Below are 25,833 nucleotides of genomic sequence, written 5' to 3'. Positions count from 1 at the left end.
AATATCCCTCCGAAATGGCTAAAATTTGGTACTTGGTTTTCGTTGGGGTAATTTGTCCGTATAGGTCCACGCCTTCATAAAGCCACCATAGAACGGTACCTCCCGGTTTCCGGTATTTTGAAGGTTGTGGCCTCAATATCCCACCAATAGAGTGAAATTTGTTTTTAGTCTTCCATGGGGAGAAGCGAATTAATCAGCATAGAAGCGTACCCTCTTGATTTTCAGTATTTTGAAGGCTATTATCTTACGTGGCTATTATCTTACAGAAATATCGAAAATTTGGTATTATAGTCTTCTTTGAGTCTAAAAACTTTCCCCCAAAAATTTGTAGGTATAGATCGACGTTTTGATATAGCCCCCATAGAACGTTACCCCCCGAATTTCGGTATTTTGAAGGTTAGCCACATTGTTTTAACGTTATTTATGAAATTTGGTATTTAAGAAACTAATGACCTGTTTCTCTAAGACGATTCGAATACAAATTCGTTCGAACTACTACCAAACGTGTTTTTTTTTGAAAAATATTTGAATTGTTTTTATTTTCAATCAAACAAACATTTCCTTCAACAACAGAAGTTTGGTAGTAATTCGAACGAATTTAAATTCGAATAGTCTTAGAGAAACCGGCCATAAATGTTCCATTTTACTTCAATATATCTCGTGGTGGAGTGTATAACAAGTTCGGCCCGGCCGAACTTAACGCCGTTCTTACTTGTTAGTATTAAGAATGGGTTGAAGATTTATTTCTATACAAGAAGTGCATTTCTTCTAGAAAATCCTTTACAAAATATTCTGATGTCCTTCTTTCAATTTTCTTCAACATCGATGTCCTTCAGACGGCCTCTAAATAAAGAACTTACGGAAATACATTCTTCTGGAGCATTTTTCTGGAAAATCTTGGGATGTTCTTTTAAGTTAGATTACCTTTTTACGATTTTTTCTATATCTATAGCCTTCAGAGGATCGCCAAATATAGAACTTGTAGCCTTTTCTGATTTCCTACTTGGATGACAGTCAGATGTTGATGTTCTTTAGAGGATAATGTAACAGATATTCAGACCTCCTACTATATAGATAACTTTATGAGGGTCTCTAAGTATAAAAAAAATCATATCGTGGAAATCATGAAACTACAGAACTTTTAAAATTGACTTAGAAGTTTGAAAAACCGTTAACTCTATTTGAACAAAAGTGAAAACTATTTCTCAGGAACATCTCGGAAGAGCAAGTGGAGACTTCTTGCATATCAGTAGTGCTTCTCTATTATGACGATGAAGAGTCCAAACGCGAAACATCAAACCTATTATGAGATTGTCATGGCCGAAATATTCAGCAAATGTGGCTGAAGGGATTATGCACCGCCGTAAAATTATATATTATGAGAAACATTGAATCACTGACCTCTTGTGTGTAAGGAAGGCATGTTAACGATTGGACCATGTGATAAGCAATGGAAATCCAGTTATTCAGATGTGCAACGAGGGCTTGCATCACGGTGATACCCAAAAAGTTTATGGGATCTCTTTTTATGACCGAGTCCGAACACGATTTTTCGAAAAAATTGACTTTTCATTACCGAAACAACCAAAAAAATATGTGACTGGCATTTTGCTGATGGGTTTAGCCACCGTCGTATGAGAATCGAATCCAAACTTTGACAGATTGTGGATTGATGCATGGAGTATATACTAGCTCCAGTTAACTTCTCGGGGAGAGAGCAATATTGCAATATTCATCATAGCAATCATAGATAGATCTCGGAGTCGGTGTGGTGCTTCAATATAGAAATATTGTTAGTCATTTATTTTACTAGGATTGTTCTATCCCGATGCAAACATTTTTTAAGCAGAGCCTTTGCATCCTTGCAAACAAGCCACCTGATAGCCCGGAGGAATGTTTACTACTACGGTGGCTCCCAAAACGTACTACGAAAATGATGCCAACAAATGAAATCCAAATTCAATGGTGCAGATTAACAGCACGATGCGTAGCGTTTGCCTCTTCCCTCATCTTACTGAATTGTTGGATGTGGAATCAGAAATTCAAACTGAAATTTAAGTCTGCCTAAATACCCGTCCCTTATGAGGTCCACAGCCAGCCTAAAATCCATGCCTCCATTCTCCAGTTAGTTAGACTAGTACTGGTCCAGCCAGATGCAAGTAGGTGAAAGAAGCCTTGCTGGAAACACCTTTCTGGATAATATTTCAGATATGGAGACCACAGCAAGATTTGCCCTTCCCAAGTTTCACAAAGGCTATTAAGAACTTGAACAGCTCTGTCGATTATTGCACTACAGTGTGTTGCGTACTTGTGCACGTGCCTTAAAGGTCGCTTTCCCTGAGAAACCATAGTCTTCTAGAGCAAAGGCTGCAGAACTTCGGAATAACGAACCCATGTCACAGTTTTTGCTGTGAAGCTTTGTTATTTTTCTCATAAAACGGGTTTGAGCCGAGCCTATCCTGATGGCATCTGTGAGAGACTGAACAACTATTTAACCGATCTTACCACCTTTTTCCATTCGAGGAATATGCAGATTTCCGCCACAAAATCTACAGCCACTCTGTTCACCACATGGGCAGCGCAGTTTGGACGTGAGTTGAATGTCGTGGTCGACGGTAGCAGAATTCCGACCACAAATTGCCCTAAAATTTTAGGGGTCACATTCGACACTACATTCACGTCGTGCGCACATGCCACAGCTATCTGCGACAAGTTGAAAAGTAGGAACAAGGTCCTCAAGTCCCTGGCCGGCAGCACTTGGGGTGCAGATAAAGAAACCTTGTTGGCCACGTATAACGCGATAGGTCGGTCTGTGGTAAGCTATGCGGCTCCAGTCTGGTCCCCGAGATTGTGTGATTCGAACTGGAAAAAGATTCAAACTTGCCAGAATGCCGCCCTGAGAACGGCGAAAGGGTGCCTCCTCAAATCTTCAGTGGACCATCTACATGAGGAGGCAAAAATTCTTCCTGTAAAGCAACACAATGAGATGCTTTCGTTGCAGTACCTGCTTGGATGTTATCGTGTGAGCCATCCCGGGCCTACCCACAAGATGGTGAATCTTGTGGGTAGGCCCGGCCCATTCCGGGAGATCAGGAAGGATATTCATGCTCTAGAGGGAGAGGTCCAACGATACAGGAGAGAACCCCTAGATCAACAAGCATATCAAGCAGGATTGAATAGCATTCACACGGACGCAGATGCCAAGGCCTTAAGCAATTATAGTGTGAATAAAGTACTTGGAGTCCATCCTCCATCTATTGCAGCTGAGGAGCGTCAGCTGCCACGACAAACCAGAGTAGTTTTGGCTCAACTACGCTCGGGATATTGCAGTCGCCTAAATTCGTATTGGGCGGAAATCGATCGCGCCGTGCAAGACATATGCCCAGTATGCGGCATGGGCCCGCACGACACACAACACCTTTTTAACTGCCCCGCCAAACCTACCCATCTAACTCCAGTGGATCTGTGGCTACATCCCATCGAAGCAGCCACTTTTCTGGAACTGGAGATAAACCCAGAGCCAGATTGAAAAGAGGAACGAACATATAAACATAACAAAAAAACACTGTTACAACAACAAGATGGTCTCCCTTTACTGATGTCGTTTGGTTTAAGGGCAGTTCGCTTCAGTCTTCTTCATTCTCTTTTCGGTTTTTTCGGCTTCTGAGCAGACATTGACAGTGTTTAAGTCTGCTTGGATTCGCCTTCATTAGTCAATGATCATGTGGCATACTGTCCTTACAAGTTTCTTACCAACATGTGCCGATATCAAACCAGCTAGTGCTGGGCTTGTTGTCCGTGGAGCATCTGGGCCCATGCTCACTTCCTTCATGTTAATCTCATCTTCTCTAGTATACTTGGCTGGGATCACCATGGTGTCCAGCTCGATCCGGGTCAGATTGCGTAACATGTCCTCCGGGAAATGTCCTGGTTCTGCTCTTCTCGAAAAAATCTTTCCAATTGGTCTAGGAATTCTCTACTTTGTCGCTCTAACCTATCTTCAATAGTTTTTAAGAGTCCCGTATAGGTCGTTCCGGTCCAAAACTTCGATCCTGTCAGACATAGAACGGTTTGCACCAATCTTGGCTTTTTTATTGCCCATTGAGATCGCTGGTTCGTCATATTTCCCATCATTGGTTAACTTGTAGCAGGCGGTAGGTGCCAATGCACCTCACTTGATCTCGACGACAAATGGCTTGTGATCTCACCAACGCTTGCCGCTGGTATTGGGTTATTTCGGCCCTCTACCGTAACTTTATTCCGTTTATTTTTCTTCCTCATCGCAGTTGCTTAGTTAATGGTAACAACCCTTATCCGTAGAGTGGAGAGAAAAGAGGAGCAGACATCGATGTGGAGTTTATAGCCCCACAGTTAATGGCTCCTGCACTAACCTTGATTGCCGGTGTAGCAGAGGTCTGCGAGACGATCAGCCGTGACAGCGATGATTTCTTCGCAGCTGGTGGTTGCTCCTCAGAGGACCTCATCCTCTTCACCACTACGGGTTCGGGGGAGTTGGTCTCTGAGGTACCGCTAGGCTTTGAAGATGTCGCCACTATCACAGGCTTATCATCCCGTTTTGCGAGCTTCCCCCTGCCCAATAGCTGACCCACCTCCATCACCTTGTTTATAGGCTTAGAAGAAGGGGCAGCCGAGGGGTTTGGGAAGGCATCTGTTTTTCTGCGCCTGGTTTTTGACCTTACTGGCCTTTTGGACTGTGATTTTGCCAGGTCACCGGCGGCTTTGGTAGGAGGGCATTCTGTCGTCACTTCCATGTGGGTTACTACAGGATTCCCTCCCTCACACGACGTGGGAATTTCATTAACCGGAAAATCCTTAATCGTTAAGTGAGGATATTTTCTTTCGAACCTCCTCACAAACTTTAGGTTTTTCCGAATTAATTTAAATTCCCTATCGGTGATTAATTTGGGATCTTTGTTGACATATCGCTTGCAATATGAAATCGTAAAACGAGAGTCCTTTCTATCCATTGCCTCTTTGCTTGCGCTTTTAAGGTTGAAGGTTTTTGTGACTCATCCATGTTGTCCATGGTTGCGTCACACTCTCCGACAACTTCATCCACCGCAGTTTGCCTAAGAAGCAATGGTTTTTCTCCTGAACAAATTGGAGGAGCGACCTTGTCAGGCAGAAGTGGCGACTCAGCTTGACCGGCGGAGGGAATAATGGTGGTTTCCATTAATTCTTCCTCATTGGTTAAGGTTGAGTCATTTACCTCGTCGACCTGTTCGCCATCCAATTTTGTTGGTGAGAGAAAGTTTTCCTCAATTTTGGATAAGGGGACCCTACTTTGTCTATTTAGACTGTCATTGATAATGTCTAAAGTAGGGCTGTCGACTTTGCCCCTAGTTGGGGTACCACGCGAAGTGGAGGGGGAATTTACGAGAGAATTTATTTGCACTTGTGGCGGTGAAGACTGAGGGTGCCAAGGCATCCACACCAACATCAGTCGGAGTTTTTTGTTTTTAGGGGGTTTTTTTAAAAGTTATAGAATCAATGAGTTGCGTAGTTTACTGGAAGGTCAGGAGGTCAACCGTGGCATTGCCTCCTTACCACGGTAGGGGCTTGACAGAAAAACAGGTTCGTTATTCGTTGATTCGCCCAGGTGTCAACGAGGCTCCGTTCGAATACAATTTTAGGTACCCCACTGCAAACCTTAAACACCGATAGACACGAGTATTACGCATAACACCCCGGTGTTGGGGGATCTCTAATGGGTAGGAGATCACTACCTGGATAACCTTTGGTCAGTCGCACTTTCCCGTTCTCAAAAAGTCATGTAGAACGGAGCTCTGCTAGTCCGTTTAAGATGCCATGTCGAGTATCGAGAAATTGCGATCTAAGCCCCTGTATCGCGTCAAGATTGTTACCCCTGACAGGGGTATGCCTTATTTTAACCCACCCTATGAAAATCTAACTTAAAATTCCTTTTGTAATTATTCTTAATTTGAGCTTAGACCTGCGAACGAAAATGAGCAATAACCTTTTTCATAACCATAGAGGTGTTCTCCTGTATAATTTAGTCAATCTGTCTTGATTCTCAATGATAATACAACGTAGACAACTTTTTTTTGCATGTGTTTTGTTGTTCTTTATATGTAGTTACTTTTTGAGGTTATGCCTTAACCTATAAAAACAGACAAATTAATAATTCGATGTTTTTCGTTCTCTTTTAGCACCACCAGCACCTGGTTCATCTGTGAATCCCACCGCTGTAACTAGCCCAAGTGCTTCTATTGTTGCTGTAGGTGGTGCCGTCGGTGGAGCCTCATCCACTCAGGCAGCTGTTGACTCTGCATTAGGTGCTTCATCGACTGTGACGCCAGCAACAGCTGCTGCGGCTGCCACTCCCACTCAACCTGAACTGCCTGTATTTACATGTCCTCGCCGACCGAATTTGGGCCGTGAGGGCAGGCCCATTGTACTGCGAGCCAATCATTTTCAAGTTAGCATGCCACGTGGTTATGTACATCACTATGATATAAATATTCAACCGGATAAATGTCCACGTAAAGTTAATCGTGAAATTATCGAGACAATGGTAACGGCATATTCAAAAATTTTCGGTGTCCTCAAGCCGGTATTTGATGGTCGTAATAATTTGTACACTCGCGACCCGTTGCCAATTGGTAATGATCGTTTGGAATTGGAGGTGACATTGCCGGGTGAGGGTAAAGATCGTATATTCCGTGTAACAATAAAATGGATGGCCCAAGTATCGTTATTCAATTTGGAGGAGGCTTTAGAGGGTAGAACACGGCAGATACCCTATGATGCCATCTTGGCTTTGGATGTTGTTATGCGGCATTTGCCCAGTATGACATATACGCCTGTGGGTAGAAGTTTCTTTAGCTCACCGGATGGCTATTATCATCCTTTGGGTGGTGGTCGTGAGGTGTGGTTTGGTTTTCATCAAAGTGTCCGCCCATCACAATGGAAAATGATGTTGAATATTGATGGTAAGTGGGGGAGTACTTCCTTCCTTTTCCATGAAGTTATAACTTAATAATGCTTTGATTTCCATTACAGTTTCGGCCACGGCTTTCTACAAATCCCAGCCAGTTATTGATTTCATGTGTGAAGTCCTTGATATTAGGGACATTAATGAACAACGCAAACCCCTCACCGATTCGCAACGTGTCAAGTTTACCAAGGAAATCAAGGGTTTGAAAATCGAAATCACCCACTGTGGACAAATGCGACGCAAATATCGTGTCTGTAATGTCACAAGAAGACCAGCACAAATGCAATCGTAAGTTAGGCATAACGATATCTTACAAAGTCATTTACGATTGTGAAATGTATTTATTCTTCCTTTAGATTCCCTCTACAACTCGAAAATGGACAAACAGTCGAATGTACTGTGGCCAAATATTTCCTCGATAAGTACCGCATGAAATTACGCTTCCCCCATTTGCCATGTCTGCAGGTGGGTCAGGAACACAAACACACCTATTTGCCATTGGAAGTGTGTCACATTGTGGCCGGCCAAAGATGTATTAAGAAACTCACCGATATGCAAACCTCAACAATGATCAAGGCCACTGCACGTTCGGCCCCCGATCGTGAAAGAGAAATCAATAATTTGGTGAAGAGAGCCGATTTCAATAATGACTCATATGTCCAGGAATTTGGTCTCACCATTTCCAATTCTATGATGGAAGTTCGTGGTCGTGTATTGCCGCCACCCAAGTTGCAATATGGTGGTCGTGTTTCCAGCATGACGGGACAAGTTAGTATAACCATTTGTTAGATTTTAAACTATGTTTTTATGTATTCTTCATTCGTAGCAACTTTTCCCACCACAAAACAAGGTGTCCTTAGCTTCGCCCAATCAAGGTGTTTGGGATATGCGTGGCAAGCAATTCTTTACCGGTGTTGAGATAAGAGTTTGGGCCATTGCCTGTTTTGCTCCTCAGCGAACCGTCAGAGAAGATGCTCTGCGTAATTTTACCCAGCAATTGCAGAAGATATCGAATGATGCTGGTATGCCCATAATTGGACAGCCGTGTTTCTGTAAATATGCCACAGGGCCGGATCAGGTGGAGCCAATGTTTAAATACTTGAAACAATCGTTTGCCAGTTTACAATTGGTGGTTGTGGTATTGCCGGGCAAGACGCCAGTTTATGGTGGGTTCCAACAACAATTCTTTTTGCAGATAACAATTACAACACAAAAATCTATTTTTTTCTTGCAGCTGAAGTAAAACGTGTTGGTGACACCGTATTGGGTATGGCAACACAATGTGTCCAGGCCAAGAATGTCAACAAAACATCACCCCAGACATTATCCAATCTTTGTCTCAAAATCAATGTTAAATTGGGTGGCATTAATTCCATTCTCGTACCCTCCATACGACCAAAAGTTTTCAATGAACCTGTCATTTTCTTGGGTGCCGATGTCACCCATCCTCCGGCCGGTGATAATAAGAAACCCTCAATTGCTGCTGTTGTTGGTTCTATGGATGCTCATCCATCACGTTATGCTGCCACCGTACGTGTCCAACAACATCGTCAAGAAATCATCCAAGAATTATCGAGTATGGTTCGTGAACTACTAATTATGTTCTACAAATCAACTGGTGGCTATAAACCACATCGTATCATTTTATATCGTGATGGTGTCTCGGAGGGACAATTCCCCCACGTACTGCAGCATGAATTGACAGCTATACGTGAGGCATGCATTAAATTAGAGGCTGAATACCGTCCAGGTATTACATTTATTGTTGTACAAAAAAGACATCATACAAGACTATTTTGTGCCGAGAAGAAAGAGCAGAGTGGTAAATCGGGTAATATACCGGCGGGTACGACGGTTGATGTTGGCATTACACATCCCACAGAGTTTGATTTCTATTTGTGCAGTCATCAAGGTATTCAGGTGAGTTTGATTGTTGGACAAGTTTTTTGGAATAATTGAAGAACAAAATACAAAATTGAATCAATTGGTAATCTTTCCTTTGTTTTTTTTTTCCTTTTCCAGGGTACCAGTCGACCATCTCACTATCATGTACTATGGGATGACAATCACTTCGATTCCGATGAGCTACAATGTTTAACATATCAATTGTGTCACACCTATGTCCGTTGTACCCGTTCTGTTTCTATACCAGCCCCAGCCTATTATGCTCATTTGGTAGCTTTTAGAGCAAGGTAAGTTGAAGATTGCTTTTCAGAATACTGCTCTATATTATTACAGAAAATGGTAAAGTAAAAAAGCTAGGTCATTCATAGTTGGGTTAGTAAAATCTGATTCAAATCTGCCGATTTGGTTCCAGCTTTGCACATCGACATTTTTTGTCCAAACTTAGATTAAGAAGATAGGAAATGTCATTCTCCTACTGGCCCTTCTTCCAGGGAGGTTGATAAGAAAGGAGGTTTTGTGATGTGTTGAATCAGTGCTGTCTGAAGGTAGCCTCCAACAGAGCTGACACTCCACATATCTCTTCAACCTTGGAGATCTCTTGAACCCTCGATATGCTAGTGGCAACCAGCAGAGAGTAATCTCTAATGGATGTTTGCTCTTTTTTTCCTCTAGATACTGCGGATCATTTAGATCACCCGTGCACTAAAAATCGATCATGTAGTTCCCCTAAAATAAACTAAAAGAATAATGTTACGGTACAGTGCCTAAATAACCCAATACAAGCGGCAAGCGTTGGTGAGACCACAAGCCATGTTTTTGCCGATCTCTAAGGGCAATATACGACAGACAGGACCAAAGTTTTGGGCGGAGACGACATGTGCGGGACTCGTAAGACTATTGAAGATAGCTTAGAGCGGCAAAGTAGAGAATTCCTCGACCAGCTGGATAGACTTGTTCCAGAAAAACAGACGCAATCTGACCCTAACTGCCTCCACGGTGATCACGGTCAATTCTACTAGGGAAGATTAGAGTAACATGCAGGAAGGGAGAATGAATTCATATGCTAAACTGGCAGCAATCCCATGTGCCAGTTGATACTATATCGGTACATTCCGGTAACCGGTAATAAACTTCAGAGGCAGAATACAACAGGGCCATTGACTGAGATGGAAAACTCAAGAAGTCTCTAAGAACAGTCATTGACGCTAAGGACTGATCTGCCTGAGAAGTTAAAGATACAAAGCATTACAAACGTGCTGTCTTGAATCTTCGCCAAATTCGAGGGACGAAATTCGAATTTTCACGCAGAGCAAGAGGTCTTCTTCATAAGATATACCTCAGGTGCATGAGAAAAGAACTTAGCTTCATATACCTTGATAAGATTATACATTCAGACCCTGCAGCTGCTCAAACCAAATCATTAAAAGAAGCTGCGACGACAATAAAAAAATGCAATCCCACGGCAGCGGGTTCTTTCGTACCGGATTGACCCGAAACCATTAGCGGTATTCACTCATTGTGGTAGATTTAATTTTTTTTTTTTACAACTCTTGTTAATGTACTATATAACAGGGTTTTTTACAACGAAGTGTGAATGTCTTTTTTGTGAATATCAAAGCATCTTAACGTCGTCGTAAGTCTACTGTTTAGTTTCAGTTTTATTACACTTTTTTCATAAAAAATTGTTTTTTCTTGGCCTCCATTCTTTTATTCTTTTTATTTTTCCCATTTTTCTACCAATAAAACAAAACTCCGACATACATAAATAAAACTCACAACAAAGTGACGACACAACAATCAGCTGTTCTAACCCTTGGAATGTTTACAATACTTTTAGGTCGAGTAAATTAACAACCCTGTGGTAAATTAAACTTTCATGTATTTTGTTGTTGTGGTATTGTAAACACTTGTAAATCTACAATATTAACAAGATGTACAAGATCTACAATGCCACTTTACCAACATGAGTGAATACCGCTATTGTGTTTCGGCCAGCGGCTGCCAACCCAGCAAAAAACCTATGCTTATACGTAGGTTTCTAGCTGCTACAACAACAACAACAATAAAAAAAATGGAAAAGACAAAACCTACTTCCTGCAGCAACGTGGCTGAGTCAAATTCTGTTCCGAAGCCAATCCCAAACCAGAAAGGAATGAGAAGAAAGCTAAAGAACTTCCTCTAAACTTAAAGGCACCTGTAATGGAGATCAATTGATGAAGGCGTCTGCTTCTAAGCCCGACCCAAACCCGGAAGGCAAGCACAAAGCGGAGGGGCAAGGTGGTTGGGCCGACGGCCAAACCATAATCTTCTGAGAAGAAAACAAAAAAACTGTGAAACGGTTTCGCTCTTCCGACGGCCCTCAACCTTCGCCCAAGAAAACGATAATATCCCAGGCAGTCAACCCAGCGACCTACTATGCAGCTGTCCTTTGCCAGAAAGCCAAGGAGTAAAACCCCAGTACTGAGAAGGAAAAGCGACCACTGAGGATCATAAACAAGAGCGCAAAACCCTTACGCCAAACTCTATTAAAAAGGTTATATATTTTCGGTTAAGTGCAGTCTAAGGGCTATTTGATAGTTTTGAAATTTTCATCGAAGGTAGCTGATGACTACGATAACTATCGAAAGGAGTGATTACCGAAATTATATTGTGTTCTAAGTTGGTCCATTTTTATTTTAATACAAGGCCACAAGGTCTATAGAAGACCACAAAGTCTTCCAATAGAAGACCACAAAGTCTTAGCATAGAAGATCACAAGGTCTTCTTATAGAACACCACAAGGTCTTCTAACAGAATACCACAAGGACTTTTTATAGAATACAGCTAGGTCTTCCTATAGAAGAACACAAAGTCTTAGCATAGAAGACCACAAATTCCACTTATAGAATGCCTTATGGTCTTCTTATAGAAGAAATCCCACACAGTTTTCTTATAGAAGACCATACAGTCTTCTTTATCCAGTTTAAGAGCACTTCTCGGATCGAGTTGAAATATAAATAGCGGGTAGTCGTTGTCGTCATGACTTCAACAATATAACTTTTTTGCCAATACTTCCTGAGATGTGGGCTAAGAAATATGCCAATATTTAGGGCCACTTTTCATACAGCATTCTCACTAAAGAGTTTAGTAGTCTTTGTTGTAAAATTACGCTATAAATTTATTTACCATACTTCCTTGATACTATCCCGTTGTAGGCTGAGGGTATTTAACTGCCGGCTTGGTCTTGAAGGAACTCAAATTTTTACCATCCTCCCTCACGATGAACCCATCAATTTAATTCACATTTTTCCTTTATATATATTTTTTTTTTCAGATATCATTTGGTTGAAAAGGAACATGACTCTGGCGAAGGTTCCCACCAAAGTGGTTGTTCTGAAGATCGTACACCCGGAGCAATGGCACGAGCCATTACTGTGCATGCGGATACCAAAAAGGTTATGTACTTTGCCTAAATTGATTTCATTTTTATACTTTATTTTGAATTCTAAAGTAAAAGCTACTCCCCAAGCAAAGCGAATGGAGAGCTATAATCCCCCCAAAACTCTCCAGTCTCTCTCCCATTCTCTCAAATAAACAAAAACAAGAAAATACACTGAGAACCCCCTCTTATGAAAGAACAAAATGCCAAAAAACAAGAAAAAAGAACTTACACGAAATTTTTCCAACAAAAAAATCTTCTATTAAGAAATGTGAGCAAACTAGCAAAGTAACCCACACATACACACAATACTACAAACACAAATCAAAGCATTTTTAAAAAAAGCTAAAATTACACAAAAAAATACAAAGTGACAACTATCAATCAAGTGAGAACAAAAGAAAACAAAAAACAAATACGTTAATTGCAAATAACTGAAAAGGATCATCTCTTTCTTTTTGGAGACATATGTTAGATAATAATAATTATATTCTAATTATTAATTCATTTATTTTAATGAAGCAACAAACAACAAAAACCAAGCAAGAAAAAATACAAAGAAATTATTTATAATTTTCCCTAGAACTGTAAGTTTTATGTTTATTTTATAATATTAATACATAATAATAAAAAATACTAGCTTTTAAACAAAACAAAATATCGAGAAAAACATTGAAAAGAAATCTTAAAAAATACGGATTTGCTGAATATTGAGAAATCAAACATAAGAAACTTGTATATGATGAGAAAAAGGTTTTCATTAAATCTTGCAATTCTATGCAATATCTGGACTATCTAAACAATAAATTTACAAAACAACAACAATATATGTGAGAAAATATTTAACTTAATTTTACTTGAAAAGGGATCAACATTTAGAAAAAACTATAAGTGAAAACGAAAAGGCAAAAAAATACACAATTTAGTAGTTTTAAATGTTCATTTTTTATTTAGTTTCAAATATTAAAAAAATGTCTTTCCCTTTTAAATTTGAATATGTTTTTATTAAATTACTCGTAAACAACCAAAGCTTTTACTTAGAAATTTTTGTTTGTTTGTTTTTTTTTTTTAATTATTGCGTTTTTCTTTCTCCTGTCCATATTTACATTAGACAAATTTCATTGCGGCAATTGTCAGTTTTTGTGTGAGAGGATGTTGAGAGGCAAATGCTTACCATATGCCTCTCCTCTCTCTCATTCAAACCGCCAATTGCCGCAAGGAAAATTGCCTAATATAAATATGGACTTAGGAAGAAAATACGCAACAAATTTGGAAAATGCATAACATTTTGGAAGATGTTATTTTACTGTTTCTTTGTTACATAATTTCATTTCATCCAATAACCACAGCTACCTACTAATAACAATAGTGAGGCATCAAACTAAAGTTAAAACAATAGATGGATGTATAAGTGAAAAGGGTTAAAGATCCTCATTTGCTTTGGAATTAAGCTCAAAATTTTCTTGATACCAAAATTAACTTAATTCCTCCTCGTCTGGTAATTAGCAGAAGTCTTGGATTCCTGCTGCTATAAATAAAAATAATGGAGATTGCGTTCGGCGTAGTAGACATCAACTATACATATAATTAGGAAATCACTAGAATTTTACTGAGGGATCTAGCCTCTGCCGAAATGAAGTGATTTGCCAATTTCGGTCGTTTTTTTTTTCGTAGTAGATGAATGACAGTTTCGTGGGTTAAAAGATAGACTAAATGTAATTCAAACTTTTTTACAGAAAATATCGAGCATCCTTCTAAAGTTCCGGAAATTAAAAAACAGTTTGAAGAAATTTGAAGAAATGAGTTTTACACTATGCTTGGTTCGATTCCCAGACCATATAACATTATATTTTGAAAGGCAGCAACAAATACCCCTTCAGCGTAATGTAGTCGACATTTCCGAAGTGTTTCAGCCACGTGGAAGTTCTTTAAAAATGGTGTTTTTCAACGGCACCAAAAATACCCCTTCCGCATAATGTAGTCGAAATTCATGAGTATTCAAGCCATGTAAACCTTTTCTACAAGTGGTGTCTTAAGACACGCCGTTCGGATTCTGTGGTAAAAAGTAGTTCCAATATCATTGAGCTAATCAGGGCATTCAAGAATAAAAATTCAGTGTGGATTTTTATCCTTTTCCCTAATTTCACAATTTGGGTTATTCTGAACGAAAATTCCCCGTGAGTTTGTTCACTTTCTCCCTTAAGTTGAAACGGCGGAAAACCAAAACTCACGGGGAATTTTCAGTCAGAATTACCCCTTAATTTGTATACCCTCAGCATTTATGCTAACGAGGGTATATACACTTTCATACGGGCAAAATGTGCCTCATCGAAATAATGGTTTTAGACCCCAAGTATGTTTGGACGAAATGTGTTTCAGACAATTTGGAGTCGATTGAGCAATGTCTGTCTGGCTGGCTGGAGCGCACGATAACTCTCGAACGGATGAAACGATTCCATTCAAATTTTGGCTTTGGTAATATTTTGCCCAAACTTAGTTTAAGTTCGAAGATGGGCAATATCGGTCCACTCCTTCCGGTACCTCCCCCACAAAAGTTCGGAAAATTTGTGCGAACGATAACTCTTGAAGGGAGTAACCGATTTGGTCCATACTTTGCCCATCGTAAAATGTGTACCATACTTAGATAATGTTTTAATATAGACTCAATCGGTCCACTCCTTCGGGTACCTCTCACACAAAATTTCGGAAAAGTTCAGTTTAGGGCCATCTCCCGAATCGCTATGATTTTTGTTTTAGAAACTTGTATTCACTGCCCTTCACACGACGGTACAAGTTTCATCAGGGGCAAGTCCATACTTCCTGAGAAAATAGCCTGAAAGTGGCAAAAAACCCCTATGACACCGAGGTGGTTGGAGCGCAAGAAAACTCTCGAGCGGATCTGCCAATTCGGTCCAAAATTTGGCCTTAGTAATATGTTGTTCAAACATAGTGTAAGTTTGAAGATAAGCCATATCGGTCCACTCCTTCAGGTACCTCCTCACAAAAGTTCAAAAATATTCGGAAAATTTGTTCATTCGGTAACTCTTGAAGGGAGAGGCCGCATTGGTCCATACTTTACACATCCTAATATATCTACTAGATATAGATCAGGTTCAAATATGGACTATATTTGTCCACTCCATCCGGTACCTCCCACACAAAATTTCGGATAAGTTCACTTTAAGACCTGCTATCGAATCACTTTGATTTTTGTTGAAGCAACTTGCATTCGCTGCCTCAATTACGATGGTAAACGTTTTTTCAGGGACAAGTCCATACTTCTTGAGCAAACATCCCGAAGGGTTTAAAAACCCCCTATGGCACCATATGTGGCGGTCGGAGAGCACGATAACCGATTTGGTGCAACATTTGGTCTTCGTCATATTATATCCAAACTGAGTTTCATGAGGCAATACCGGTCCACAACTTCCGGTAATTCTCCCCAATATTGAAAAAATTTCACTAAAATGCTCGGACGATATTACTTGGATGGGGCAACCAATTTGGTCCAAACATTGGATCTCTTAATATTTTGTCAAAATTTAGTTTAACTTCTAAAATGGTCCATATCGGTCCTCCCTAAGGGTACCTCCCCCACAAAAGTTCAACATTTGTGTCTTAGTTCAGTTAATTCCTTATCCACATTTTTGTCAGCAAGTTCAAATGTCCAAAAAGGGCCACAAAATTCTGAAGAGACCTTAAATACATTCGATATGTCCGTAGGTGAAAGTTTCACTTTACATTGGCTGAGGGTATATATCTGTCGGCAAAGCCGACTGACACTTTTTTACTTCCCAGCAAAAAGTTTGCCTCCAAAGAGGCAGTTAAATGATATGTACAAGTGATCGGGAAGTGCATCAAATTATGCATTTTCACTCATGATTTTTACAAGAGCGTGACTACTGAAAGAGGCACTCCATTGCACTGCATTTTAACTGACCCGTTGGCACTGCATTTTAACTGACCCTCTGGCACTGCATTTTAACTGACCCTTTGGCATTGCATTTTAACTAACCCTTCGGGGTAGAATAGGATGCAGTCCAAAGCACGTGTTTTTGTGCAAGCCATTACAAAATATCCCAGAACAAATAAAATGTATTTATTATTTGTGGAGAACAAAAATATTAAGAACTTTATTACATTAACACAAATTATGAAAATTCTCCATTGAATTCAATCGCAAACATGCGTGTTTCCTCCACTCTCTATTTAATCCAAGCTGAATTGATTATGCTTCATCTGCTATTTGGGTTTGATATTGTCTTGCCATCACCAGTTAAGATTTCGACATGTACTCCAACAGCACTACATTGGGAAATTTTCTTCTCGTGAGTTACCGGAAAAATGTTCACAAATTAAATATTTTGTAGTTTGTATTAGCAAATTTTTGGAAATTTTATCTTGCTTATTTCTTTTTATAAAATGTATGCCGCTGCCTGTAGAGATGTATACACTGATTTATGAACGTGTAGGGATCTCTAACAACTGCTAATAAAATGTAGCGAACGGAGTGCCTTTTTCACGACTCCGTTTGGACTGCATCCGGATGCTGTTAAATTGTGAGGAATTGGAGTGTCTTTTTCACGACTCCGTTGAACTGCATCCGGATGTTGTTAAAATGTGACAATTGGATGTGATTCTTTGGATTGCATCCAAATGCGGTTAAAATGTGAGGACTGGAGTGCCTTTTTCACGACTCCGTTTGAACTGCATCAAAACATGCCGTGAAAGAACTAGTCCACATTGCACTACTTCCAATTTATTTTGCTGGGTTGTTTATTTCCATATTTATGTCAATTTTTGACATCCTAAGATAAGGTCAACCAAGATTCCCAAAACAAAAACATTTTTTACATGTAACCGTTTTTTGCACCTGGTCATTGGAGGACGTTTTAATTCAGACACATAACCTAATTATACCCCCCAACCTTAAGGCGTTACGTTAAAAAATTCGACGAAGTAACAAGTATTTTTGGACGAAATCCATCCTGTCGGTCTGTCTGATTAGGTGGTGCTGGAACGGATCAACCGATTTGATCCATTCTTTGCACCTCGTAATATTTTGTACAAACTTATATGAATTTTGAAGATGGATCATATCGGTCCAATCTTACTAGTACCTCCCCCATAAAAGTTAATTTTTTTCGCTAAATTCGTGCGCATGATAACTCTCGAGGGGAATAACCCATTGGATCCAAACTTTGCACATCGTAACAAAAAGAAATCGAATACGATTATTCCTTTGGGTACCCCCACAAACACTTTCACATTTAATCGCGATAGTTGTAGCAGGATGTACTTGCGGCCATTATTACGACGGTACCTCCCAAACAAAATTTCAGCCGTTTTGAATTTTTTTTAGAAAGGAACCAAAACTGGCTGGCAGGGCATTGCCAGCACCAACTAATTTAGGATTTGCTCCAAGAAGGTCTATATCGGCCAAAACCTTCGGGTACCTCCCTCACTAAAATTCGCGTAAGTGCAGTTTAAGGTCTTTTGATTTTTTTTACCGAAGGTACTTCTTGTGACTTTGATTACAACGAAAACTCCAGGCAATTCCATGCTTCATAGCATTATGGTCTAAAAATTATCCGTTGACCAACTAAAATAGTTGGTTGACACAATAACTATCGAAAGGTACAATATTTGCAAATCGTAATATTTCTCTCAAACTTAAATCAAATTCGAAGATAAACTATATCGAAAAACTCCTTCCGGTAACTCTATCATAAAAGTTCAAAATATTCGCTTAAGTGCAGTTTAAGGGCGTTCGAAAATAGTTTTGAAATTTATACTGAAGATTCTCCTACGATATAACTTTTTTCCTAGGCAAATCCTTGCTGTCTGACAAAATTACCTAAAAGCTCTAAAAATCCCAACTAAAGTGGCTGGTGGCCACGACTCCTTAAATTAGATGCACTTTCAAAATGGACTACTTCGGTCCATTTATTTAGATGCTTTCTCTGCAAAAGTTTAAAACTTTCGTGCTTTAATCCCAATCAAATTAATTGGCAAAAAGTTCCCATTTATTTCCCAAGAGTTCCAAAATGCCTTCTATTTTTGTCGGCAAATTCCGAAAAAGACCACAAAATTCTGAAATCCCTTAAGTTCACAAGTTGTGTCCATTTATCGGGTATGTTCTGAGACACACTTCACCTTTCTCTTCACGCCTCAAGCCTTTTGTCCACCCCATCTACTCCTATTTTTTTCGACTTTCTTGGGGCTAAGATTCATAAGGGTATTTAAAAAGAAAAGTACCTACCCCCTTATTCATCCATAAAATATTCGAAAAATATGCCGAAATGGGGTGAACAAAATGCTTGAGGCGTGAAGTGAGACGTGAAGTGTGTCTCAGAACATACCCGTATAATAGGGCGAGATTGTGAAAGTGAAAATTCTCCCACAAGTGAATATTTATAATTGGACTGGATATCTCAGAAACTAGTTGGTGCAGTGGGTATTTTTGGGGACCTCGTTCCATGATAACCTTATTCTTGAACCCTGGGCAAATGATTTTGATATATAAAAAATCTAAAGGCTTTTAAATGCTTTTCATATAGTTCTAAGTGCCAATATTTTTGTTCTTATCGATCCATCATAAAACAACACAAAATAATTTAGAAAAAAAAAAAACAATACAACACAACATAGTGTAGTTAGTAGTGCATATATACAAATATTTTGTTTCTTCCACTTACCTTCCACCCAACAACAACACCAACTACACAAGCATTATGATCATCATCATTATCCACAATTAAACAAATTTGTTTTATTAGAAATCACTGAAAAATACAATTTGTTATAAATTAAGTTTATAAACATATACATATATTTAAGTTAATTTAAGTCAAACGAAAAAAGCCAATATATAACGAAAGCCGGAGCAAAAGGGAAATCCCTTAAAATTGTAATTAAAAGTAAATTTAATATAAATCGATTATTAGTTTTTAAATGTAATATTTCTTTTTAAATGGTGTACGGGTTAATTTTTTTTAAATTTTTATTTAATTCTTTTACTCTCTACATATTTTTCTCTCTCTTGTTTTTCTTCTTATAATCTTACAAAGAATGCAAGCTAACACACGGAGTATGTAATGCTAATTATAATTTTATTTAATAATTTAATTAAAAAACAAACACAAAAAAAAAAACAAATAAGTAATTCTTAACAAACAACAACAACAAGGACACAGTTCAAGTTAACATTTGATTTTATTATTTTAAATAATATCTAAACTAAAGAAACAAACAAGCAAAAAAGAAAATAAACAACAAATACTTATACATTATAGCTTTTATTTTCAACTGAAACATGCATTGAAGAGGACTTTACTTTAGGCATCCCAAATTTGGAAAAAAAAATCAAATTAAATAAATTATGCCACTACTATATTTGAAAAATTGAAAGAAAAGTTTCTAAAGAATATTTTTTAATGTAAGTTTAGACATAAAAATGGGCTTTTTTTGGAAAAATGTGACATCAGCTTCCCTCATGGTAAAAGTTTCAACGGAGTGAACTGTCCACTGTGCATTGATTCGATAGAAGAACAGCTTCCAATTTTCTGCGGCTACACATTTGTAGACATTTTGACGTAAGAGAATGTAAGTTTAATAATACCTTCTGACAGAAAGTCACCAAATATGTCATCCTTTGTAAATTGTGGTAAAATCCTTTCCCCCTTTTTCCTTCCTTCCAACATATGCATGTTTCAGTTATTTATTTTATACATTTACTACTCTAAGCAGCCATTTAATGCAACATTTTTTAGTTCTTCTTTTTAAATTCACAATAATTTTAATATAATTTTAATTCACACATTATTCTTATTTTATTTTTATAAAAAAAACTGCACTACACAAGGGATTTTTTTATTATTATTAATTTAATATAGATGATTCTTAATGTATATTAAAAATAAAAGAAACAAAACAAAATATCAAAAAAAAAAAACACTGAGGACATATATTTACTCCAAAAATAAATATATATTTGATGCGGAAAACTACAAAAAATACATTAATATAAGAAAACAAAAACATCTGTACCATTAGTTTTTTTTAGTAGATTTAGAAATTTTATGTTGTTCCCCATTATGTGATTTTTAAAGCTATATCAAAATATTTTAATTTTAATAAAAATGCCAATTTATTTTTCTTAACAGTTCTTTTTTTAATATTTTTCATTTATTTTCTTTAAATACTACTCTATAAACAAAAAGGAAAAATATAATCAAGCTTTGTTGAACATTAATGTAATTCGAATGAGCAAAATTTGTAACAGTGCAGTCCCTCGGATTTTTTTGTTTTTCGAAATTTTAAGAGCTGCAGCCACCAAAAACAGTACAGACTTCTCTGAAGATAATAATGAGAAGTTTGCTTGTTGAATTGAGAGTGAAGATGAAGAAATTTCCGGGTAAGATAGGCGTCTTTGCCATGACAGAATTTATGCTAATTCGTTCCCCTTTTATTACTGTGTCCTGGAACCCAGCTAAGTTTAGCAATATTTCGTATATCTTACATACGCTTTCTGTAATCAAGGATAGCTTGCGAGTTTATGGTCCATGACTTGAGAGCCTTTAGGGATATACACGGCTCCGATAAAACTGGGTTTTAAATCCTCTAAGCACTCTGCTTTCCTGGTAACAAAAATCACTGCTAGAAAGACGCTACAGCTAGGGTTAACCGATTAACCTTATATGAGTATTGCCTTAATAGACACCGGCGCCAGTGACTTCCTCCTTCTTGGATCCCCATTTAATATTTTGTCAGACCGTCCAGAAGATAATTACCTTTAGTCTAAATACCTTCGCTTGGAATTATTACTGAGGGTGAGTCAGACCCGAAAGAGGGTGGCATATACGTGAGACTTAAAGTCCATTGTATTCATTTGCTTCGCTTATTATGGTACGGCTCACAGTGGTTCAGAATCGTTTTTTCCTGGTCAAAATTCTGTAACTTTTGAACGGATAGAGATATATTCATAATTCTTTCAGACGAATTATAAGCGGTCAAGATTGGTCTGGAAGTTGCAGAGAAATTCAAGGTCAAAGTTAAACTTTTGAGTTTTTTAACTATTTTTCATCAAAATATGAGTGTTTTTGTGGTTTTTATATCTTCCTATGTATTAAAGATGGTCAAACACCAACAAATAAACAAAATAATTACTAAAAGAACTAAAAAAAAAAATTGAAAAAATTCGAAAAAAGTTTTTTTCAAAAATTTGTAAAAAAAAATTTTTACAAAAAAAATTTTAATTTTTTCAAAAATTAAAAAAATTCTCCTTGGGTTTTAATAAAACTTATATAACTCGTATAAAAACTCATATGCTCAAAAAAGTTGTAATTTGTGTCAAAAAACTGTAATTCATATGGGAACAGTATAGAAAACACACATATTTTTACACATGTAATTTAAATAAATTGAAAAAAGTGTTAAACGGACGGAACGGGACGGGTACAAAAGTATAAATGGGCTGGAAGAGGAGACTTTCGGGCATCTTTCCGTGAAAACAGAACTTTGTTCCATGTTGTTCCACAAAAGTTCTAGTCCACTAAATTTGGAATTTCATAAAATTTAGTACCCGAGGAAAAATAAAATAGATCATGTTGTGTAAACGCTTTTACAGGCCACAATCCTACCTACCTTACCAAAAAACAATGAACACAATAACTGTTATAGTTTCAGAGAAATAGCTTCGTCTTTCTCCAGAAATTTGCAAAAGTGATGTATTTCCCAAAAATGGGGAAAATGCTCGTCTTTAGGGCACTGCCGACCAAGAAGAGAGCACACAAAATGTTGAATATTGGCAACTTTTGACAGTGTGTTAGTAAGGTTTTATGCACGTATGCTGCAAAACAAAAACAAATCAAAACATTTGCTCTCTGTTGTGCGCTTTTTTGTTGCTTTCGGATCATGTGTGTGTGAATAGCCGAAAAACTTTGTAACTTCAACAATACCAAAGAACGGCATTGCTTTAGGGGCACGCCACGCCCACACCTTCCAATATTTGGGCCTAATTTTTTGGTTTCCTTAGTTTCAATATGTTTACTATCGAATCCCATATAGAAATTAAATATCTTTGACAAAACAAAATTTTGATTTTTGGCCAGGGAAATCGATTCCTGAACCATTGTGCGGCTGGTATCTGGATTGTTTACATTGATTTCTGAAAATAATAATAATGACAAAAACGTCACACTCAGCATATGGATTCAATAAATAAAATAAATAAATAAAAAATAAATAAAATTATGCCAATCATTACTTACCTATTATACTCTGGGTTGAGCCTTACCAGCTCTTTGAACTTGTCCTGCGAGATTTTATCAAATTTATCCGGCTTTAGGTGTTCTTTCAAAGTCCGGAGCGCACTTGCCATCATCGAGTATGCCTCCACTGGCGGAGCTACCGCAGTAACTACAACGTGTATTTCTTTCTGGAGATGCCTGAAGGCAGGATCTCCAGACGTGCGCTTAACTTCCTCTTCCTCAGCGGACCTGACGGAACCGCGACCCCTAATCTGGATCCGACACTTTGTCGTTTCCTCCAGCTTCTTCAGTGTCATACCTTTCGGTCCCAATAATTTCCCCTTAAAATTAAAATTAGAAAATTCCGCTGTGGGCACCGAGACTATATGCATTAATGTTGTGTATTTGTTTTCTGATAGGACATTTATGGCATCATCGGGCCTTCTTCCAGCCCCATATACTCGATCAATCGCTGTTAATAAATAATTTACAAATAAATGGAATAATGTACAAATAAACAATATTTAATATGAAAATGGTGGACACCAAAAATTTATTTAGAGACCGCCTTCATGATAACATGAAAGCAATATTACACTATTCAGAACAATTTTTAAAATAGTATTACATGTAGAAACATTTCATACATTTTAAAGCCGGATTTTCATAAACAATCTGATCCAATCTCAACAGTGAGCCATGTAACAAAATTCATTTGTCTCGGGGCAGTCAAAATTGGTGTAGTATTACACTGTGCAACATGTTTAAGGTGATCTTGTGCAAACAATTCGAACTGAGGATTTTTTGAATGTACAGACCCAAACGACAAGAAACCCTAGTCGGGTTTTGTTGTGTCAGATCCAGCTCGGATTTTATGGCCCCATATAAACTTGGTTAAATATAGAGTTTTTAAAGAAATTCGGGGCTATATTATATCTCTGAAACCAATGTGAATCTTCTTCTGACCTCTGAAGCAAATTTGTAGATAAGGACAAGAATAAAATATTTGGAGAAATAATAACTCCAAAGACTACATTTATTGCCTCAAATTTCAAAATATATGCAAAAATTCCACAATTTTTATACATTTCGCACCATATCTCCAAAACCGTTAATTTTATCTGAATTTTTTCTTCCCTGGAATGTAATACACAACCCTGCAGTACATGTTTTGTTGTAATTGCCTGTATCCCATTGTTTTCAGTACATTTTCAACGACGATTTAATAAAAAATGTCAATGTAGTGAAATCCGAAATGCGAGAATAAACTGTTGGTGTGAACTGTGTTTGAAATACGTGTTGTAAAAGATATGATGCAAAATACCGCTGAAACAACATGAAGTAAGCATTTTAGAGTTTCAGTATGTTCTAAAGAATTGTTTGGAAGATTTTTGCAAAATGTTGCTTGGTTCAACTCCAAATAGTTTAGCCGATACTGACCCGAATTTCAGCAATTATGTAAAATTTTCTATATTTTATAGATTTTGATGCTCTAGATGGAGTTTTTCTCCTGTGGTTTTTTCAAAAGATACGTTCTACTAGTTTAGGGCTACAACATTGCTTAAGGCAGCAAGGCCAAATTCCTATTCTTTTCTGAGATAAAGGCCTGATAAATGCTAAAAAGTGTAGATTTAGCCCGGTTTAGATGAGGCCATAAAATTCGCGTATTTGAGTAAGGTATTTATGTACGCACGCAATTCAATTTAGTTAAAGCCTTGTCGATTCCATTGAATGAAGGTTACTCTGAACGAACACTCTCCGTTAGTTTTTACAACCCGGGGCCTAATTACGTGATTCGATTCGATCGAGAATTTGCTCGTGAATAAGTTTTCGACACGATAAAAAATCGGTTTGACAAGACTCGATCGAAAACGTTCAAGCAATGTTATCGATTTTTTCGATAGTAGTCGGTAATCGATCAGGTAATCTTCAGGGAATATTATGAAGGTAGACGCCAAAAAATGTGTTTATTTTAAAACAAAAACTAAAAACCAAAATTATGAATGAAAAAATGTACATATTTGTGGAATTTGTTGAACAATACATTTGAATAATAATTTCGGAATGAAGCAGTGCTAAGAAAATTATTTAATTTTTCAAAAAATTTTGACATTAGGTCTGTACTTGTTTAGGTTTGATACATTCCAACTCAACTTCCCGAGCTCAGTCGATCACGGATGCTGATTGACATCATCGTGCATCACCTCAGCAAGTTCCCTCTGCGGAGACCGTAGAGTGTTGATGCTAACGAGCGGTGGTTGTTGAGTTTTCTCTCATTGGAATATGTAAATGTAGTAGTATAAATCGACTCAGATCCTCTGCGATGTTTAGATGAGGGAGGGGAAATCCATAGGTTTTTATTGAACGATAGCTCAGGATACCGTTTGATGAGCAATGGAGGGAGAAAAGAACAAGAAAATAAAACTCAAGCAGTATCAGATTAAATATTAAAGATATGTTGGTTTATTGATGTATTTTCTATTTAACAACAAAGATTACCTTGTAATCTGGGGTGGCGACAGAGGCCGGTTAGTAAACAACAAAGATTACCAAGTGTAATCTGGGGTGGCGACAGAGGCCGGTTAGTATTAACGCGAGACGGTTGGTTAATACGCGAAGTTAACTATTCAACGGTTGATCGACAAGTGAACGCAGAGATTCTTGCAATCGCAGAGGATTGCAGCGATCGCAGAGGATCTGAGTCGATTTATACTACATTTACATATTCCAATGAGAGAAAACTCAACAACCACCGCTCGTTAGCATCAACACTCTACGGTCTCCGCAGAGGGAACTTGCTGAGGTGATGCACGATGATGTCAATCAGCATCCGTGATCGACTGAGCTCGGGAAGTTGAGTTGGAATGTATCAAACCTAAACATTCCGCCTCCCATGCTAGACCAATTGTCTAGCATTTTATACCAAAATTGGAATATAATTGACTTAAAAGTTAGGAAAGAACGTAAAATCAGATTCCTAAGTGAGCTATAGTTCAAATTATAGAATTCAATAAGTGACCGATACAAAAGTATGATGATTGGATTTATTTAGCAATTTAATTTTCAAGAAATAGTACGAGCAATTTTTCAACAATTGGTTAGTGGCCGATTTCCAATATCTTTTTCAAGGTTAGGTACCTGATGCAGGTGGAACTGAACCGGTAAGAATGTATCCGAAAATAGATTTTTGAGCCAACAACGAATCTAAGACAAATTTAGGCGGTTCAGCTTCGAGTATTTTAGGATATAGATCAGCGCCAAGTAGCAAATCTATTGGGCTG

At 38.0% G+C, this 25,833-nt stretch overlaps 2 protein-coding genes across 16 annotated transcripts in view; one reads left to right on the top strand and one right to left on the bottom strand.

Annotated features, from left to right (window-relative positions):
• AGO1 (protein argonaute-1) overlaps positions 1-12,960 on the top strand; it is a 70,481-nt gene extending 57,521 nt beyond the window's left edge. For all 14 annotated transcript variants that reach the window (XM_073990508.1, XM_073990502.1, XM_073990510.1 and 11 more), the window contains 7 exons: positions 6,192-6,974; positions 7,045-7,267; positions 7,336-7,747; positions 7,806-8,145; positions 8,214-8,899; positions 9,002-9,171; positions 12,198-12,960. In XM_073990508.1, the coding sequence (XP_073846609.1) occupies positions 6,192-6,974; positions 7,045-7,267; positions 7,336-7,747; positions 7,806-8,145; positions 8,214-8,899; positions 9,002-9,171; positions 12,198-12,336 (2,753 nt within the window). In that variant the 3' untranslated portion in view covers positions 12,337-12,960. The remainder of the gene's footprint in view (positions 1-6,191; positions 6,975-7,044; positions 7,268-7,335; positions 7,748-7,805; positions 8,146-8,213; positions 8,900-9,001; positions 9,172-12,197) is intronic.
• Positions 12,961-21,071: 8,111 nt separating this feature from the next.
• LOC141405797 (KH domain-containing, RNA-binding, signal transduction-associated protein 2-like) lies at positions 21,072-23,078 on the bottom strand. Of its 2 annotated transcripts, XM_073990519.1 has the most exons (3): positions 22,574-23,078; positions 22,445-22,470; positions 21,072-21,217 (listed from the first exon to the last, which is right to left on the bottom strand). In XM_073990519.1, exons 1-3 carry the CDS (start codon positions 22,942-22,944, stop codon positions 21,189-21,191), a joined length of 426 nt encoding a protein of 141 aa, XP_073846620.1. In that variant the 5' UTR covers positions 22,945-23,078; the 3' UTR covers positions 21,072-21,188. The 2 variants fall into 2 exon arrangements, with proteins under 2 accessions (XP_073846620.1, XP_073846619.1); XM_073990518.1 differs by lacking the exon at positions 21,072-21,217 and having other exon boundaries at positions 22,231-22,470.
• Between the last annotated feature and the right edge of the window lie 2,755 nt (positions 23,079-25,833).

The sequence above is a fragment of the Musca autumnalis genome, unplaced genomic scaffold (assembly GCF_047663935.1).
Source record: "Musca autumnalis isolate F117 unplaced genomic scaffold, ASM4766393v1 scaffold_5, whole genome shotgun sequence".
NCBI lineage: Eukaryota > Metazoa > Arthropoda > Insecta > Diptera > Muscidae > Musca > Musca autumnalis.
Note: the sequence above shows the minus strand (reverse complement) of the source record. Positions and strands in the feature narration are given on the sequence as shown.